We start from the raw sequence: 16595 nt of genomic DNA, 5'->3' as shown, positions 1-16595 counted from the left end.
TCCAGGGAAGGGTGGGGATATCCGAAGCAGTGGCAGAGTGATGCTGAAGCGGAGGCAGAGCAGGGAGGGGAAAGAGTGGGGAAGAGCTGAGCAGGGACCTGGAGGCTCTCCTGCAGAGGAGGAGGGGAGGGTGGGGGAGGGAAACTGATCGCTCCCCTGCCTCTGCTATCATCACCCTTTCCTCCTCCCTCTGCCACCACCTGGAAGAACGGGCTGCTTGAAACCCAGAAACACTGCAAAAAATGATAGCCATTTCCCTGGGTGGACCCTCAAAAGCCTTTTGTCACTGATAAGGTAGTAAATCCTTGTGGATGATCCCATGTTTTTTTAAACACAGACAAATAAAACCGCATATAACTCTTTTTGAATTATGGTTTTCTCAGGGTATTTGCCCAGTAGTGGGATTGCTAGGTCGTATGGTAATTCTATTTTTAGTTTTTTAAGGAACCTCCATACTGTTCTCCATAGTGGCTGTATCAATTTCCATTCCCACTGAAGAGTCATGTACCAAAATGTTCATTGCAGCTCTATTTACAGTAGCCAGTACACGGAAGCAACCTAAGTGTCCATCAACAGATGAATGGATAAAGAAGATGTGGCACATATATACAATAGAATATTACTCAGCCATAAAGAGAAACGAAATTGAGTTATTTGTAGTGAGGTAGATGTACCTAGAGTCTGTCATACAGAGTGAAGTAAGTCAGAGAAAAACAAATACCGTATGCTAACACATATATATGGAATCAAAGAGAAAAAAAAAAGGTCATGAAGAACCTAGGGGTAAGACGGGAATAAAGACACAGACCTACTAGAGAATGGACTTGAGGATATGGGGAGGGGGAGGGGTAAGCTGTGACAAAGTGAGAGAGTGGCATGGACATATATACACTACCAAACATAAAATAGATAGCTAGTGGGAAGCAGCCACATAGCACAGGGAGATCAGCTCAGTGGTTTGTGACCACTTAGAGGGGTGGAATAGGGAGGGTGGGAGGGAGGGAGATGCAGAGGGAAGAGATATGGGAACATATGTATATGTATAACTGATTCTCTTTGTTATAAAGCAGAAACTAACACACCATTGTAAAGCAATTATACTCCAATAAAGATGTTAAAAAAACAAACTGCATATATGTGTTTATGTGCCCATCAAAAAAGACCTTGAAAAATACACATCAAAATATTAACAGTGATTCCCCCTGGGGAATGGGAAGGAGAGTGGAAGGGATCAGGAGATACTACTTTCTGCCTTATACATCTATTATTTGAATTTTTTCCAATGAGCGTGTATTTTTTTATATCAGAAAAACACAGAATCCTGTTCGGCATAATGAAAATATGACACAGTGACTTGCTCTATTGTTCTCTGGGTGGATTCTAATAAAGATTTTGACCTAAGATTCTTAGGACCTAGAAGCTGATATTCAGAAGGAATTGTTTTCTAATCTCTATTGTTTGCTTGATAAAGTCTTACCAACAACAGTCTGGATTTCCTTCATTATTGCCTCTTCAACCTGGTGGTGCTTTGCAATGAGAAACAGCATGAAGAACACAGAGACAGACATGGTGTCCGGTGCTGCAATCAGCATTTCCAGTATGCACTGGTTCACATTCTCTCTTGTCAGGTCACCACGTTTCTGAACAATTGAAATGAGAAGGAACATTGGAAAAGTGAAAGGTTCAAAACAGGAGGGAGGATGGCACTCAAGGATCAACAGACCTCAACAAAATGAAATTACAGAAATTACAAGTCTCTGGAATTGACAATGGACATTTTCATTAGTAATCTTCAGCTCAAAGCTGAACAATTTAGACACTTTTCTATGTATTTAGTGTCTTTGCACTCCCCGGTTTTCATATTTTGTGCAGACACAGAGAAGTTTAAATCTTAAAGTTCAGTCTAATCTGATCGTCTAATAGTGGGCAGTTTGGGTTGGGCATTGTAGAAATACTAAACCAAGGGCTTCCCTGGTGGTGCAGTGGTTGAGAATCTGCCTGCCAATGCAGGGGACACGGGTTCGAGCCCTGGTCTGGGAAGATCCCACATGCCGCGGAGCAACTGGGCCCGTGAGGCACAGTTACTGAGCCTGTGCATTTGGAGCCTGTGCTCCACAACAAGAGAGGCCACGATAGTGAGAGGCCCACGCACCGTGATGAAGAGTGGCCCCTGCTTGCCACAACTAGAGAAAGCCCTCGCACAGAAACGAAGACCCAACATAGCCATAAAAAAAAAAAGAAATGCTAAACCAAATATTTAAAAACAGAAACATGCAACAATTAATGAGGAAATTTTAAGACACCTATACACAGTCGTACATATATGTTGTGTGGGAATTATGGTTAGTGCAGGTCTGTACCTCGGCAAAAATCAACTCAGTGGCAAAATCCATACAGTCTTCCAGTTTCTCTGCTGTTGAAATCCTCTGTCTTTTTTCTTCTATCAGAATTTCCATGGCATCTTTCAAATCCTTGCTGGAAATAAAAGTAAAAATATAATCTACTTGTACTCAGTTAAGACACCTAAAAAAATGGATTCATTTGCCATTTGTTTAAATAAAACAATCTGTTTAAGTTGAAGCCATTAGTTCTCATGAATAACTGAATTTATACTTAATTCTTTGCAAATATCCATAAATTACATATACGTTACACTTGATGTTAAGGAATCGGAGTTAGCCAAGATGTCTAGACACTGGTAGCAAAATCAAGGCTGAAACCTATAGTTAAAGGTTAAAAACTGTTACTGAAAGGATAAATCCAATATAGTTTTTAAAGTATTGACATGATAGAGAAAGATGCATACTGTCTTTCTCACTTGTATGTGGAATCCTTCTCACATGTGGAATCTTTAAAAAAGTGCAAGATCATAAATAAATGGAACAGATTGTTATTTACCAAGGCAAGAAGTTGAGGGTGGGAGCAAAATTGGTGATGGGGATTATCAAAAGGTACAAACTTCTGGTTTTAATAATAAGTCATGGGGATGTAATGTACAGTATGGTGACTAGTTCATAATATTGTGTTGCATATTTTAAGGTTGCTAAGACACTTAGAAGTTCTCATCACAAGAAAAAAATTTGTAACTATGTATGGTAACATGTTAACTAGACTTTTGTGATGATCATTTTGCAGAATATATTGATACAAATATTTAGTCATTATGTTGTACAACCAAAACTAGTATAATTTTAAATGCCATTCATACCTTAACAAAAAACAAGTATTGGCACATTGCAAGGGTATTGCAAAAGAATTTCTCTAGGTCTTTACTGCTCTAGGTCATAGGAGATATTACCTAGTTCACTAACCATTGGCAAATGTTACAGAGAGAGGAAAGTTGCTAGCTAATTTTAAAGAAACCAAAGAGAAACTGTTATACAGTCTCATGCAATAAGTTTCTATGGGCCTGCTGACCATACTGAAGCTAAACTAATGACCAAGTTTAACTGCGGACCAATAAGACTCTTTAGACGACCACAAATTCTGACAGCAGTGAAGAGATGAACCATTTATCTTATCAATTCAAGTCACAGTAAGCTCTGGTAGAAACAAAGAGAAATGTTTAAAGGGACCAAGTGTCGGAATCATACACCTGATACTCATCATCCACTTGAGAATATATAAAGCAACATCAAGCTGACTTCCTGGAGACTAAGATTACTGAATTTCAAAACACACAAACAGGATGAAGTTAGCTCTTCAAACAAGTTTGGGAACTTTTGGGGAGAATTTAAGATAGGGACATCTGGGAAAGATACGAACAGAGGGATGGGGAAAGCTAACATGTTTACTGCCTACTATGTGTCATGCTTTGTGCTGATTGCCCTACACAGAGGATCTCATTAACCTATATTGCCACCACGGAGGATATGTTATATTTTATTTCAAAGAACTTCCCAAGGACATTTGGTTACTAAGTGGTAGAGATAGGATACAAACCAGGTCTGTCTACCTTTAGATCCCCTGTGCTTTCGACTGGTGGTTAGAGGTGGCATGTATAGTGGCTGGAAACTTACACTCTAAAAACCCACTGATTATCCAGTAGGCCATTGGGCATTTGTCTAGTCTTCTGCTAGACTAGTCTGACACCAAAGCAAAGCCATTTAATGACAATTTTAGGATGCCCCAAGATATAAGATGCATAACTAAACAACACGTCTTACAAAAGTTCATCATGAAAAAATTCTCTTGCAACTACTGTCAATTCTGACAAATTGAATTAAGTTCATTCAGAAGCAACACAACAATAAAATGATTGATTTTTCCAGACATGCAAAGAGAATTTTGACTAATAATAAGGATAGGTTCAGCCAACCCTTCTCTTCAACTCAAAATACACGGCAGTGTCCTAGTTCCAGAGATGGAGCTCTCAGCCTCCTAGGGGAAAACTGCCCTGGGCCGAAGTCTTCCTTTCCTCTGTGGTCTGGCCACATGCTGCCAAATTGCTGTAAGAAGTGCTTCACCAGCAACTTAACAGCTCCCGTGCGGTTCTGGAGAGGAGAAAGCTTGCCGAAGAGACCAGCAATAACTAAGACACAACACAGATCAATCCAATCTCAGCAATAAAAATTCCAAAATATGTTACTTACACAGACTTTTCATACTTTCTGCAGAGCCAAGAAATCTTAAAGAAGATGTCTGGTTTGAGAAGGAGAGCTTGCCATGCATCAAAATAACCCTGGATTTTAACCACGATAGCCCTTTCTGGAAAAAAAAAAAGATCAGAACAGATGAGCAAAAATGCGAGCCCAAGAATGGTACATTGCTCAGAGAAAATCCCCTGTAGACTCTCCTACCATCTGGGACTCTAAGCAGGGCAAGGTTCCACCTTCACTGGGTGTTTCAGCCAGAAGAATGCCACTAAACAAATCAACACTAATTTATTCTGCTTGGCATCTAAATTGGCCACGTTAACCAAAGATTTGCCAGTTTTCAAGTTTGTGCTAGAGACACAGCCTAGAATCTCACATCCTTCTCCATGGCTGAGCCTCCAAATCCCTCCTGTTTTCCTGACTATGGGAAATAAGTAATTAATGCTGTTATGGGCTCAATTCTGGCACCTGGAAAGGCAAAACGCCATGCTGCTCTGCTGTTTATATTTCAGTCCAGAGTGTAGAATTCATCTTGGAATTTTCAGTGCCTTGTCCTGAGTCTTGTGCACAGTCAGATCTTAACAGATGTTCTTGAATTAAACTGAATACTAGAAAAAAGAAAACCCCTGCTTTTTTCAAATTATATACAAGAGAAGGGAAGAGACATGAAGATGCAGAAACTGCAGTTCACAGAAATGAAGAAGCTTGCCCAGCACCATACAGCCAGAGTGGCAGGAAGTCCCTAGGCTGGAGCTCGATTCTGTTTGACCTCAGGGCCATGTCCTTTCCTCTTCGGTGCACTGAGTCCCTCAGGCCAAATGAGAGTTTAACAAGGACCCGGTGAGCAGAGGGAAATACACATAAGTCTGTATGGGTTATGCAGGTTCTTAGACTGCAGTCTGTATCCATAAGTTAACAGAGAGCTGTACAATTCCCTTTACTTGATCCCTCCTAAGAATCAAGGCCAGTGGGGAACCAAAGAGCAGGGACTTCTAAAATAGGTACCTGTCATACCTTAGGAGAGATGTGCGTGGAACAGGCAAACAGGACTTTCAGAGTCCCTGTGTGAAAGGGGATGAGGCAAGAGGCTGTGACTTTCAGAGTGAATGGGGCTCCCATCCTAATGTCAATCAGATGGGGTTCCTATGACTCTGGTAAGGAATCATTAAAGAGCTGGGGAGATGAGGCGAGGAGAGTGGAGCAGAGAAAGGGAGGGCTTGTCGCTTGTCTGCTTGTCCAGACGTGGTCAATCAGGGAGCAGGTGTGATAGCTCAGTTGGTCTGGGCAAGTGTGAAACTCGTGCCTTGTTCTTATGCCTGTGATGTTCTTCCCTCAGATCTGCACGTGGCTCATGGTCACACTTCATTTAGGGCTATTTTCAGACATCCTCTCCACAGAGGCCTTCCTGACCACCCTTTCTCTCCACAAGAGCTTCAGCCTCCCACTGACCTCCCCCTTCACTTTCTAGCCCTGCTTTGTTTTTTTTAAGGCACTTATTATAGCCTAATATATTATTAGATAGATAGTTTTTTACTGTCCATATACCCACTAGGATGTAAACTCTTTGAAGGCAAGGACTTCGTCTTGTCCACTGGTCTATCCCCAGAACCTAAGCCTGGCATGAAATAGGCAATCAATAAATATTAGTTGAATGAATGTATGAATCAATGAACACTGCTAGAAATCAAGTCAGGAGAAATTACATTAAGCTGACAGCAGCAGAATTTAATGGATCCACATGATTAATGTTTGTTCTCTTGTTGGCGGTAGAGTTGCATGTATGTGTTTAATATTTGTTTCTGTAATATAGTAAGGAAAGCAGTTTCTCGAGTGAGACATCTTGCCAGGATTGTTATAAGTGCTAAGTGACAAAGTTTATGTGAAGCAACTTTTTATACTACTTGGCACATAGTAGACCCTAAATTAATGTTAGTTATCATCATTTCCAGCAGCCTCAGTACCCTTATCACCGTATAGATAGAGTCAAAGTTTTAATACCTAGTGGCTTTGAGGGAGAGGTATGTATGTGCACTTATATGTATGTGTAGATAGATAGATAGATAGATAGAATGTGTATATGTGTTTGTGTGTGTGTGTGTGTATATATATATATATACACACACACATACATACATATATACATGTATATATCATGCCCAAAAGAATGGTTGGTAATGGTTAAATACATAGGTTTGGTGGTAGGATATATTTATGACCAAATCAAATGATCACATCTGTTAAGTTTCAGCTGTGGGTAGAATCCTGTTTCCTAGAACAATGAGGCAAGATAGATACAAATGAAATAGAAGATGGCCCCTGCTACAGATATTTATGATCATATAAGTGAACAATGCAGACATACCGGGCGGGAACAATATGTAGGAATACTTAGAAAGGTTTAAAGAAGAGCACTTTATGAAAGAGCCTATCTTTACTTGAGTCTGTTATCCTTCTCATGCCCTGTTTAATAAAGGGCCCAATGTCAAGTCACAAGAATGAAAATTTCAGTACCGTCCAAGGGGATCCCAAGGAAGAGCTTGTTAGAGGTGTCCAGCATGATGCGCCGCATGAGGGTCAACACATCCACATAGCCCAACTCATTGCAGACCTCCTCCAGCCTGTCCAGATGCTTGGTGATGGAATCAGCACAGACGGTCACCATGCGCACCAGGCCGGGGCCAGACAAAGCTGAAGGGTACACGTCAGAGTGAGCCGCCTCCAACTCCAGGGCACACAAACTATCAGGCAATTTTGGCGTTTTGTGTTTGAAGCTTAATTGTCCACATTTTTATTATGGGTGGAGATTTTCATATTCTTCTTTATACTTTTTCTGTATTCTCTTAATTTTTTCCATAGCAGGTTATCACATTTATGGTTAAAAATGAATGAATGAATGAATAAATAAATATTTTTAAAACTATTCAAGACTGAACTTTTCTTCATATGATGACATATCATTTGTGAGATTGCAAATGAAATATATAGTACTTATGATCATAAATCACCAATCAGCGATTTTCCATATTTATTATATACCTTTCCCTCTAAAGAAAGTTTGGATTTGGTCAGGATAATATTTTATGTTTCAGTGGGTGGCAGAATATTGCTATAGAACATTTCAAATTGGATCTTACCTTTTTGATCTAAGGTGCTTCCTGTTTAATTGTAGGTCATATGTGTAAAATGCTAGTCTTCTAAATTACCAAACATATCCTTCTCTTAATATCAGTTGCTCTTCAATCTACATCCAGATTTACTGTACTCAGTCAATGTCATAACAGCAAAACAAATCTTTGTTGTTTGAGCAGTCTTCCTCACAGGACTGGGAACTCTTTTAGGGCAGTGACAACCTGTTAGCGTTGTACTTCGAGTCTGTAGTACGTGGTGGCTCTCGATATATTATGTATTTGTCAGATAGAGGAATGAATGAATAAAACCCGGTAGAGTGAACTGGCTCTGCTCTCTTACTTTGCTCTGCTCCTGACCGTCTTAGCACTAGTGAGTCATGATGGTAGGTGGTCTAACATGAGTGTTAACTCTTAAAATCCTTTCTCTCCTTGTTCTAAGTTTAAGTTTTCTTTAGGAGTAATTGTTTTTTTTATGTCTTTTATTATTCAGACCTGCTGTTAAGAGTCCTCCAACAAAACAAATCAACTGTGCTGCAGAAGCCCCTGATGTCACACTTTGCAAATAAGAAAGGAGACCTGGTGAGTAGTCCTAGAGTCTAAGCATTTCCACACGTATAAAAAAGAAGTTTGGGTTGGCAGCATACTTTCTCACTTTAGGAAGGACTTGTAGATATGAAATGTGGGGATGCTGTTTTCCTGGGTGACTGTTACATCCAGAAGTGGGACAAATGATTCCTTCATGAATCAATCCTTTGCATGGAAGGGATGGCTTCGATTATCACTCCCAGGCTGCTGTATGATTTGCCTCTATGTTCAGGAGCTTGAAGCCACATTTCAAACATATAAACAGAATGTAATATCCCTGAAAGGGTCACAGGCCAAGGAATGTGGGCAGCCTCTAGAAGCTGGAAAAGCCAAGGAAACACTTTCTCCCTAGAGTCTCCAGAAAGGAACACAGCCTTATCAGTGCCTTGATTTTCACCCCATGAGACCCATGTCAGACTTTTGACCCATCAGACTGTAAGGTAATGAATGTGTGGTTTGAAGCCACTAAGTCTGTGTCAATTTGTTAAGCAGCAATAGGAAACTAAGGTAGTGGAATCTGTGCTAGAGTTGTGCTGAATCTTGGTGATGGGCAGCTCTGTGGAGGGGGATCACCACTAGACTGGGACAGGCATAGTTTTTCCCTGTCTCGGCAGCCACACAGGAGGCATCTAGGTTCACTGCAGAGGCTGGCTGGAGGGAAGAATATCCATGGTCCCTGGTCAGACCTACAACCCATCTAGCGCCAGATTCCATCAATGATAAGGTTTCTAGTACATGACCATCTTCTCTGATGTTAATGTCAAAGGTTGGTCATGATTATTTCCCAAAGGCTTCCATTCCAGCAGCATATAGTAAAGAGGGAAATCACTAGATAAGGAGGTTTGGGGTCCAGTTTCTGTTCATCCATATCTGGCTATGTTGCCTGGGGGAAAATCATAAGCTCTCTAGAAATGTACTTCCTTAAGTATAAAACTCAGGCTGGAAGAGATGACATATACAGCCCTTCTAGTTCTAAAATTCTCTAATTTATTTGCAAGTTGCTTTCTGTTAAAACATCTGGGAAGTCAGCCAATGATTCGGCAAACATGTTGGCTATGTTAAATCAAGGATATGGCTGACACATTAATTGACATACACACTAATTGAAGTGACCTCAAGTATATAGAGTGCTAATTCTTTTTTACATCCATTTCATGGATGTAAAAACAGAAAGAACAAAATTGAAGTGGTTAAATATGTGGGCTCTGGGGTTGTCTTCTTTGCTACCATTTACTAATGGTGGAAATTGGGTAAGGTACTTAACCTCTTTATCCCTCAGTTTTCTCATTTGTAAAATGTAAGTGATAAGAGTATTCACCATGCGGGGTTGCTGTGGGATTAAAGTATCAAGTGTTTAAAACAGTGCCTACTATCTATGTAGTATATGTATAATGAATGTTAGTTAGCTCTTATTATTTCAAAACTGTGAAGGAGCAGAAGTTAAAAATGATTTTAAGACAGGCATATTCATAGACAGAAGAGCAGACTATACCCAGCACCTGAATACCTTTTGTAAAGAAAGGTCGAACGGCTTTCCAGAGTGCTGGATTATTGTTAAATATGATGCCTTTCTCATGCATGCCGATGCACTGCAACCCAAGTTTGCTGCCGAATCGGGATGTGTAGTGACTGTGCTTCATTATGTGGAACATACTCGAAGACCTGCAGAGAAAGCAAACCTTGGTGTTGATTTTTAAGGGTCCAGAGAATTCACGGTAATGAGTTTGACTACCAGTTGGCTCTCATAGCAAATGCATGTTGATCTTGACAAAATGCACAAATTCTAGTGTTCAGATTAAATAAGCACTTGTGTTAGCACAAGAACCTCCTTCGGCAGTTGAAACATTTCTACCTACTAGCTCCCTGTTTGAGCATCACTGAAGATCAATACACACACACGCACGCACACACACACGCACAGTTATTCATTATTTCCCCTTCTTTTTAACTCCTAGTCTCTAAAATATTACCCACTACTGTGGTCAGAGCTGCAAGGCTGTAAGAAACTGAACCCTCCTCCACACCACCATATTCCTGACAGCCTCCAGCCTCCAAGCAGCCCCACTCCAGACAAGGCTCCCCAGGCAGAAGTGAGCCTCATAATCGGAAGTTGCTGGAATAACTGAAGTCTTACCTCTTTAGTTTTGGAAGCAGCAGTCCTGCCTTGTACCACACATCCCCCAGAGGCCCTAATCAGGCCTGGCCCCTCCAGGGGAGTATCATTCTAGGACTGAAGGACACCTCCTGGGCACCTCTGGCCCTGGGCTTGGCTGGCTGGGCTGGGCCTGGAAGGCTCTCTGTGGTGGTGACAGCAGCTGTCTTGGGGCTCTGCATCCATCATGATTCATCAGGGTCTCCAGGGTCACAGAGTTCTCCCAGGACATAGGACACGCTGAGCCATTAGAAAGCCCTTGCTGTGGCAACCCTGGGACCTTGCCAGGAACCCAGGCTTCCTTGAACTTCCTGGTTCCTCTTCCACTGTTCTGCCCTCTATTCCCACCCCCAGGCCCGGCTCTTAAGGCCTGAGCTGGGTCTTAAGAGCAACTAGGAAGGAGCAGGCAGCCCCTCCCCACCCATGTCCTCCTTCAGGACTTGCTTCCTGCCCCAAATCCTACTCTAACTGGGGCATGATAAGGCAATGAGCATTATTATAACATGTTGTAAAATCCTAGCTGAAGACGTCATGGGGCCTCCATGTATGAAGAGAATATTGTCTTCTTAGGACAGTGGTACAGAATTCTTCTGCAGAGGAGCTCACTTTGGTGTGAAGGTATTTTATTAAGACTGCTTATAAGTAAGGCTATGGCATTTGAAGGAAGAGTGGATAATTTGAATAATTGAAAGGATAGGGTTTTCTATGTATAGTATCATGTCATCTGCAAACAGTAACGGTTTTACTTCTTTCCAGTTTGTATTCCTTTTATTTCTTTTCCTTCTTCGATTGCTGTGGCTAGGATTTCCACAACTTTGTGGAATAAAAGTGGTGAGTGGGCATCCTTGTCTTGTTCCTGATCTTAGAGGAAATGCTTTCAGCTTTTCACTATTGAGTATGATGTTAGCTTTGTGTTTGTCATATATGGCCTTTATTATGTTGAGGTAGATTCCCTCTATGCCCACTTTCTGATGAGTTTTTTTCATAAATGCCCACTTTCTGATGAGTTTTTTTCATAAATGGATGTTAATTTTTATCAAAAACTTTTTCTGCATCTACTGAGATGATCATATGATTTTTAAAATATTTTTTTAAATGTTTTATTCATTTTATTTTATTTTTATTTATTTTTGGCTGCGTTGGGTCTTCATTGCTGTGCGCGGGCTTCTCAGTGAGGTGGCTTCCCTTGTCATGGAGCACAGGGTCTAGTTGTGCGGGCTTCAGGAGTTGTGGCTCTCGGGCTATAGAGCGCAGGCTCAGTAGTTGTGGCATGTGGGCTTGGTTGCTCTGTGGCATGTGGGATCTTCCCAGACCAGGGCTTGAACCCATGTCCCCTGCATTGGCAGGCGGATTCTTAACCACTGCACCACCAGGGAAGCCCATCATATGATTTTTATTCTTCAGTTTGTTAATGTGGTGTGTCACACTGATTGATTTGTAGGTATTGCAAAAATACACAAACAAGGAAAGATCAGAAAAAGAAATTAAGGAAAAAAACCATTTACCATCACATCAATAAGAATAAAACACCTTGGAATACACCTACCTAAGGAGGCAGAAGATCTGTACTCTTAAAACTATTAAGAGGGGCCTCCCTGGTGGCACAGTGGTTGAGAGTCCGCCTGCCGATGCAGGGGATACGGGTTCGTGCCCCGGTCTGGGAGGATCCCATATGCCGCGGAGTGGCTGGGCCCGTGAGCCATGGCCGCTGAGCCTGCGCGTCTGGAGCCTGCGCGTCCGGAGCCTGTGCTCCGCAACGGGGGAGGCCACAGCAGTGAGAGGCCCGCATACCGCAAAAAGAAAAAAAAAAAAAAAAAAAAAACTATTAAGACACTGACACTGATGAAAGAAATTGAAGACGACACAAATGGATGGAAAGATATAATGTGTTCTTGGACTGGAAGAATCAATATTGTTAAAATGACTGTACTACCCAAGGCAATCTACAGATTCATTGCAATGGCAAATTATCAATGGCATTTTCCACAGAACTAGAACAAGAACAATTTAACTTTGTGTGGAAACACAAAAGACCCTAAATAGCCAAAGCAATCTTAAGAAAGAAAAACGGAGCTGGAGGAATCAGGCTCCCTGACTTCAGTTTATACTACAGAGTTAACAGTAATCAAAATAGTATGGTACTGGCACAAAAACAATAATATAGATCAATGGAACAGGATAGAAAGCCCAGAAATAAACCCACGCACCTATGGTCAATTAATCTATGAGAAAGGAGGCAAGAGTATACAATGGAGAAAAGACAGTCTCTTCAACAACTGGTGCTGGGAAAACTGGACAGCTATATGTAGAAGAATGAAATTAAAACATTCTCTAACACCATATACAAAAATAAACTCAAAATGGATTAAATACCTAAATGTATGAATGGATACTATAAAACTCCTAGAGGGAAACACAGGGAGGTCACTCTTTGACATAAATTGCAGCAATATCTTTTTAGATATGTCTCCTAGATTAATGGAAATAAAAACAAAAATAAACGGGACTGGACTTCCCTGGTGGCACATTGGTTAAGAATCCACCTGCCAATGCAAGGGACACGGGTTCGAGCCCTGGTCCAGGAAGATACCACATGCCACGGAGCAACTAAGCCCATGTGCCACAACTACTGAGCTTGCGCGCCTAGAGCCTGCAAGCGACAACTACTGAGCTCGCGTGCTGCAAATACGGAAGCCCACGCGCTTAGAGCCCATGCTCCGCAACAAGAGAAACCACTGCAATGAGAAGCCCGCGCACAGCAATGAAGAGTAGCCCCTGCTCGCCCCAACTAGAGAAAGCCCGCGCACAGCAAGAAAGACCCAAAGCAGCCAAAAATTTAAAAAAGGAAATAAATTTAAAAAAATTAAAAATAAACGGGACCTAATTGAACTTAAAAGATTTTGCACAGGAAAGGAAACCATAAACAAAACAAAAAGACAACCTACAGAATGGGAGATAATATTTGTAAATGATGTGACTGACAAGGGATTAATTTACAAAATATACAAACAGCTCATACAATTCAATTTAAAAAACCCAATCAAAAAATGGGCAGATGAGCTAAATAGACATTTCTCCAAAGAAGACATACAGACGGCCAACAGGCACATGAAAAAATGCTCAACATTGCTAATTATTAGAGAACTGCAAATCAAAACTGCAATGAGGTATCACCTCACACCAGTCAGAATGGCCATTATGAAAAAGTCTGCAAATAACAAATGCTGGAGAAGGTGTGGAGGAAAAGGAACCCTCCTACACTGTTGGTGGGAATGTAAATTGGTGCAACCACTATGGAAAACAGTATGGAGTTTCCTTTAAAACCTAAAAATCGAGTTACCATATGATCCAGCAATCCCACTCCTGGACATATGTCCAGAGAAAACTATAACTTGAAAAGATACATGCACCCCAGTTTTCACAGAAGCACTATTTACAATAGCCAAGACATGGAAGCAACCTAAATGTCCATCGTCAGATGAATGGTTAAAGAAGATGTGATACATATATGCAATGGAATATTACTCAGCCATTAAAAAGAATGAAATAATGCCATTTGCAGCAACATGGATGGAGCTAGAGATTATCATAGTAAGTGAAGTAAGTCAGACAAAAACATATGATATCGCTTATATGTGGAATCTAAAAAAAAAAGATACAAACGAACTTATTTACAAAACAGAAAGATACTCACAGACATAGAAAACAAACATACAGTTACCAAAGGCGAAAGGGGGTTGAGACTAACATATACACACTACTGTATATGAGATAGGTAGCCAGCAAGGACTTACTGTATAGCATGGGGAACTATACTCAATATTCTGTAATAACCTATAAGGAAAAAGAATCTGAAAATGTATATATATATATATATATATATATATATATATATATAACTGAATCACTGTGCTGTACACCTGAAGCTAACAAAACATTGTAAATCAACTCTACTTCAATAAAAAATTTTAAAAAGACTAAAGTAAAAAAAACCCAAAACAAAACATATGGGTCTGCCTATATATATATGTATATAACTGAATCACTGTGCTGTACACCTGAAACTAACAAAACATTGTAAATCAACTCTACTTCAATAAAAATTTTTAAAAAGACTAAACTCAAAAAAACCCCCAAAAGGTATGGGTCTGCATCCTGGCCTCAATAGTTACCATATATATGACATTGGGGAAAACATTTATTCCCTTTATTTTCAATACTGACACAAATAATAACACCTATACTATAAGCTATTATAAAATGTAAAAATGCTAATAATTATAAAAGCCCGTGATTTCACATATTTTATTTTGCTTACTTTTATTAGATCTGCCAATGTATATATGTGATAAATATGCCTTGAATAAAATTAATGAATAATATTTAAAAATAATTGAAAGCATAAATGGATAGTTATTCTCTTCAGGATAAAAGGTGGCGTGGGTTTATTAGATAGTGGATGCAAGCAGCACAGGGAAGGCTTGAGAGTAAAGAGCTGAGATGAGCCTATGTTTATGAGGATTTGGGGAGGAGAGAGACTCCTCGTTCACTGCTCAGTAAAAGAGGGGCTTTAGAAGAAGAGAATGTCTGTTGGGAACTCATGAAGTTAAGAATCAGGTGTGGGTGGTATGAACTAATTTTCATCTACCAAGAGAAAAGTTAAGAAATTCTGCAGGTGACTGCATTTCCTGTGGAAAGGGGCTGAGGTTGGAAAAGGTTCATGCAGGGCCTAGACAGAAGCAGGCTACCTGGGTGAGGGCTAAGTGGTGTCTGTGACCATGATGAGCACGGCTCAGGAAGCTGGAAGTCCAAAATGTCCTCGTTAATAAGCTATGTGGTTGATCCTCCTTATGAGGAGTGAGATGGAGGGGGTATGAACAGAGACGGGATGGAGTTTATCAGAGCATAGGAAGGTATAAGCAGGACATGTGGTGTTTGTATGTCCATTGTTTTCATAAGTGCCAGTTTGTATTATAGGCGAAGACTGAACACCAAACACCCCTTGGAGAAATCAAACGAGATTATCTACAGGTAATGAGGAAAGTCAGTTCAGTGAGGATACACGGCAGACAGACCAGGGCAGAAGGAGGTGCAGACAGCCACCCCAAAATCCTTACCCACACGGGCACCTAGATATGGTGAGGGAGGGAGGAAAGAGGAGTCATGTCTCAGCCACCTCCCTCCAAGTTCCAGCCTTTTTACCTATGACCCTGGTAATGCCACCTCTGAGGTATGGGGCCCTCGACTGACTCTGCTGCTGAGTAGACAATAAGACCACAGGGTTTGTGCTCAGGCACAGACAGGGTCTCATGTATCACCCTCCACCTCCTCATGCTGGCAAAGCTGTTCCAAGCATGTTATCCAGACTCCTCTGTGGGGAAGGACGATAGGCTCTTCAGATTACAGGTTTTATGTCACAGTGTTTATACATGGACCACACGGCCAAGTGCAAATTCCCCTTAGTAACACGTAAGCATGGCAGTTCTGCAACTTCAAAAAATTTCCACTCAAGTAGCTTTAAATTGATAGGCATTTTTCTTGGAGATAATCAGAAAAAGGAAGTGGAGTTTGGGAATTAAAAAGAGTGGAGAGCAGAGAAGGAATAGAGGTTTTCTGCAGTGCAGCTACAGGAGACATGAAGAAAGCCAATGCATTAGTCTGTGTTTTGGCCATGCTTACAGGGCAGGAGCCAGAACGTATATAAAAGTTGCCCATCCTGTGTGCTCTGGTGAGGAGCTGCCATAGGCAGAGCTAACGTGATAGAACCCTTAACTTCGGGGCTTGAGAGCTAACCTGCTCAGGTCTGCTAGGGAAGTTAAAATAGATCTTCCAGAACTTTCCCACATGAGGATTACCCATTATCCCATGTCTCCAAGGCCAGAGTGGAGTTCAGAGACACAGATGATAACATCAGAAAGGAACCAAACATTTGGGGAGAGGAATAAACAGAAAATATGTACATTATAGCAGGAAAGTAAAATGTATTTATGAACATCTTTTTGATAACTTCAAATGAGGGAGAATCTGGTGTGCAGGGGATAGAAGATGGAAGGAATTGCACAGTGCTCAACTGTGCAAATTCAAGATGCATAACATATTTCTGGTGTTAGCTTCATTTTAGTTGTTATTTTTTCC

The 16595-nt window shown here is 40.9% G+C and overlaps 1 protein-coding gene across 1 annotated transcript in view; it reads right to left on the bottom strand.

The window, feature by feature from the left end:
* The window catches only part of LOC309803268 (aromatase), a gene marked incomplete at its 3' end in the record, with an annotated part of 33173 nt that overhangs the window by 3415 nt on the left and 13163 nt on the right, over positions 1 to 16595 (bottom strand). Inside the window, exons 3-7 of the mRNA XM_082619275.1 lie at positions 9816 to 9970; positions 7107 to 7283; positions 4593 to 4707; positions 2361 to 2475; positions 1478 to 1640 (exon numbers count right to left, since the gene is read on the bottom strand). Coding sequence (XP_082475401.1) covers positions 1478 to 1640; positions 2361 to 2475; positions 4593 to 4707; positions 7107 to 7283; positions 9816 to 9970 — 725 coding nt within the window. The remainder of the gene's footprint in view (positions 1 to 1477; positions 1641 to 2360; positions 2476 to 4592; positions 4708 to 7106; positions 7284 to 9815; positions 9971 to 16595) is intronic.

This window comes from Mesoplodon mirus, assembly GCF_964341445.2.
Source record: "Mesoplodon mirus genome assembly, chromosome: 4".
NCBI classification, from domain to species: domain Eukaryota; kingdom Metazoa; phylum Chordata; class Mammalia; order Artiodactyla; family Ziphiidae; genus Mesoplodon; species Mesoplodon mirus.
Note: the sequence above shows the minus strand (reverse complement) of the source record. Positions and strands in the feature narration are given on the sequence as shown.